Here is a 4,157-nt window from a genome sequence, read left to right as displayed (position 1 = left end):
CAGAAAAACCTCAATGTGTTTGGGCAACAGGAAATACCAGTGAGGTACATTTATTGAGCACCTACTGTTTTCCAGGTTCTATGCTAGGGATCTTCCTGAAAACTGACCATGACTTGGCCAACAAGGGCTTATCTCAGGCTAGGTATGGTAGCTCAGGCCTGTAACCCCAGCACTTTGGGAGGCCAAGGTAGGAGGATCGCTTGAGGCCAGGAGTTTGAGACCAGCCTGAGCAACATAGCAAGACCCCATCTCTACCAAAAATTTTAAAAATTAGCCAGGCGTGATGATGTCACCTGTAGTCCCAGCTCCTCAGGAGGTTGAGGCAGGAGGATCGCTTGAACCCAGGAGTTGGAGGCTGCAGTGAGCTGTGATCGCACCCCTGCACTCCAGCCTGGGCGACAGAGCAAGACTGTCTCAAAAAACAGAAGGGCTTATCTCCCTCATCGTATAGATGAAGTAGTGAGACTCAGAGAGGACAAGGAACCTGCCACAGGACACACAGCAGGTAGGACAGAGCAGGTCTGTGTCCTGCTGTAGGAGCCAGGTCCTTCTGAGGATGGGAAGCAGCCGACCCTTCCGCTCACCAGGACTGGTGTTCCTCACCCCCAACTCCTGCCCATCCCCAGGTGGCCTGGGACGAGGAGAGACAGGGACGCTGGCCATGAAGACTCTCCGGGCGCGGTTTAAGAAGACAGAGGTGAGTCTGAGGCCCCCAAGGTGCTGGATACCCGCCAATGCTCCTGTCTCCTGCCTGTCATTGAATTCATCTCTGATGTGACCAGGGACCTCTCAGCTCACCACCCCCAGGTTGCTGTCTATGCCTTTTAGCCGCCACCCACCTCTCTTCCCGTCCCTCTCTGCTGCCCCCTGCTGTCCCGAGCCAGCTTTCCGGCCACCACGCCTCTGCCCCGCCAGTTCCCTCCTCCTGCGCCAGCCTCCCCCTGCATGGCCGCCCGTGAAACCCTCCCCACCCCTCGGGATCTGCCCCACCACCGCCTCTCCAGTGGATCTCGGCTGTCCCCAGACACAGTGACCGCTTGCTTTTCCAAGGACCCACTTTCCTGGGGACCCTGGTCTCCTGCTTTTGAGTGTTCACTCAGGAAATATTTAGTGTGTCGGGTGCGGCTCGAGTCCCACAGGAATAGTGCAGACCAAAATCCTTGGCCTCATGGGGCTGACAGCTGCGTGGGGGAGATGGACACTGAACAACATAAATGAGTGAAAAAGTCTATTTTGTGCCGTGGAGACAAAGAAAGACGGCAGGGAAGGGAATCGGCGCATCTAGGGCAGGGGAGAGGGTTGCAGTTTTAAAGAGGGTGGTCAGGGAAGGCGATATTTGAACAAAGATCGGATGAGGAAGAGGGAGGGTGTGCTGTGTATATTTGCAGGAATTGCGTCCTAGGCGGGTGGAACAGCCAGTGCAAAGGCCCTGAGGTCCATCAAGCTGGTTTCCCTGGCATCCTTTATTTGCTTTGACTTCTCACTGACAACCGCAAGGAAACTGAGGCCCCAAGAGGTTAACTCACCTCTCCGGGTCACAAGGCAAAGGGGTGAAGGGGAGATTCATACCCACACACGCCCCACTCCACAGCCTTTGGTCCTTCCAACATGTGATGCAGCCTTCCCATCCTGCGTGCTCTGGAGCAATCAGGGCGGCTGCCTGGAAGAGGCAGGCTGGGGCAGAGGCTGGAAGGACAAGCAAAGGTTACACAAGGAATGGGGTGAGGACGAGTGTGGGCAAAGGTTTGGAGGCTGGACTGGACTGTCTGGTTTGTGGGCACGACGGGCAGAATCTTTTGGCAGGGGCAGAGGTCAGAAAGCCAAAAAGAGGCACTGGTGTGACAAGCCTGGAATTAAAGTCAGGTGGCTCTGGGTTCGAATCCTTCCTCTGTCCCCGATGTCCTGGGGAACTCTGGGAATGTCATGACGCCTTTGTGGCTTTTCTTAGTTTACCCGATTTAGTTTATTTTACTGTTTTATTTATTTTTAGTTATGTATTTTAATGTTCCCATTCATTTTATTATTTATTTTAATCTTATTTAAATTAAAAAAAATGTTTTTAAAGACAGAGTTTTGCTCTGTCACCCAGGCTGGAGTGCAGTGGCATCATCACACTTCACTGCAGCCTCCAACTCCTGGGCTCAAGCGATCCTCCTGCTTCAGCCTCCCGAGTAGCTGGGACTGCAGGCATGCGCCACCACACCCAGCAGAATATATATTTTCTGTATATTTTTAGTTGTCCAGCTAATTTCTTTCTATTTTTAGTAGAGACGGGGTCTCACTCTTGCTCAGGCTGGTCTTGAACTCCTGACCTCAAGTGATCCTCCTGCCTCGGCCTCCCAGAGTGCTGGGATTACAGGCATGAGTCACTAAACGCGGCCAAATCTTGGAATTCTTAATAATTTTTTTAAATAAGGGGCCTCCTATTTTCACTTTGCATCAGGCCCTGCAAAATCTATAGCCGGTCCTGCGTGGAATACATCAGTGACCAAGATAGACAAAAATGCCTGACCTTGGGGAGGGGACATTCTAGGGAGTAAACTGAATATTTTTCAAAAGATACACATAGTATCTTAATCAGGTGGTGCACAAGCAATGAAGATAAAAGAAAACCTTATTAAGGGGTGATCAGAGGGGTTGAGCTCAGGCAGCCGGCAGAAGGGGACGGTTCAGAGCAGCAGCAAACTTCCTCCTGAAAAGGGCCAGACGGGAGGTATTTTTGGCTCGGGGGCTAGACCAGCCTCAGCTCTGCCCCCACAGCCGACAACAGCGATCGGCCGCTATGGAGGAATGAGCAGGGGTCTGTCCAATAAAACTTTCTTTATGGACCCTGAGATGTGAATTTCAGATCATTTTCCTGTGTCAGGAAGGATCTTTCTCCTTTCGATTTAAGTTTTCTCCCCAAGCACGTTCACGTGTAAAAACCATTTTCTGTACAGAAACAGGCAGGATCTCGGCAGCCGTGAGCGGTTTGCAGTTTATGCTGAGTAGGGTCTCCGGAGGCTTTTGAGCAGGAGAGAGCGGAGATCTAATGCGGGCTTTATAGGAAGCTGGTGGAGGAGGGATGAGAGGGGACAAGGACAGAGGCTGGAGGCCAGGGAGGATGTGTCCCGGGGTGCAGTCGCAGTGATGGGGCTGGACCAAGGCGGTGGCCCTGGAAGGGGCCAGAAGGCAGAGACTGGGACACAGTTTGCAGCTGGTGGGCTCCGCTGGCGGACTGGGGGTGGGGGGGGGTCAGGGTGATGCCAGGGCTTGGCCCAAACGCCTGGGGCCGGGGGATGGCGGTACCCTTGGTTTGCCTTCGTGGGCCCAGAGGGGCATTCGATCTGATCTCGTAAAACACCTGGGAGGACAGGTTGAGAGGACAGTGGGAAGTCCTGAGCTGGGAGATCCATGTAAGTCTCTTCTGTGGACAAGCCTGGAGGACCCCCCACCCCACCCCAAGGGTGGGAGGAGAAAGGACACCTCAACACCAAGCTGCTCTCCATTTCCTGCCTTGGGCCCCACCCTCCATCCTCCTGCGCAAAGGTGTCTACGAATAATCACCGACCGCGCCCAGCTCTAAGCCAGCGGTGTCAGTGGGGAGGACGCTTGGCAACATCTGGGACATTTTTGGTTGTCACAATTCGGGGGCACTCCTGGCACGGGTGGATGGAGGCCAGGGACACTGCTCAGCGCCCTGCAGTGCCCAGGACGGCCCCGCCCCGGAGGACAACCTGACCTCAAATGTCAACAGTGCCTCAGTGGAGGAACCTGGCTCTGTGGTGCCTGTTCTATAGCCTGTCTCCTTTAGCAGTTGAGAGACTGTGGCCCAGAGAGGGGAAGTGACTGGTCCAGGGTCACACAGCAGGTATGAAATAACCAAAATGGATTCAACTCCCCCCGCCGCCCATCTGCTAGGGCGTTGCTGTTAAATTCAGGTTCTGAGCAACCTCGTTTCTTCTCACATCCTTTCTCTGTTCTATAATCCCAACTTCTCCCCATCTGCCGGCCTCTCTGCTTTGTGAACCTGCAGCCGTGTCGACACCGTGGACTGGCCCCGCCAGCCCTGGTCTCTTCCCTGGGCCATCACCCCACAGTCCAGCCACCAGCTGGGCATCTCCCTTGGACGCCGACCAGGCCCCTCGATACCCAGTGGGGTCTGAACTAAACTGGGC

General features: G+C 54.3%; 1 protein-coding gene across 1 annotated transcript in view; it reads left to right on the top strand.

Moving 5' to 3' along the window:
• The first annotated feature begins 661 nt into the window (after positions 1–661).
• ANKRD24 (ankyrin repeat domain 24) overlaps positions 662–4,157 on the top strand; it is a 20,875-nt gene continuing 17,379 nt past the window's right edge. Inside the window, exon 1 of the mRNA XM_012646201.1 lies at positions 662–697. Within this exon, the coding sequence (XP_012501655.1) occupies positions 662–697 (36 nt within the window). The remainder of the gene's footprint in view (positions 698–4,157) is intronic.

Source organism: Propithecus coquereli, unplaced genomic scaffold (assembly GCF_000956105.1).
Source record: "Propithecus coquereli isolate 6110/MARCELLA unplaced genomic scaffold, Pcoq_1.0 Scaffold241, whole genome shotgun sequence".
Lineage (NCBI taxonomy): Eukaryota > Metazoa > Chordata > Mammalia > Primates > Indriidae > Propithecus > Propithecus coquereli.
This window is presented reverse-complemented; position numbering and strand designations above follow the sequence as displayed.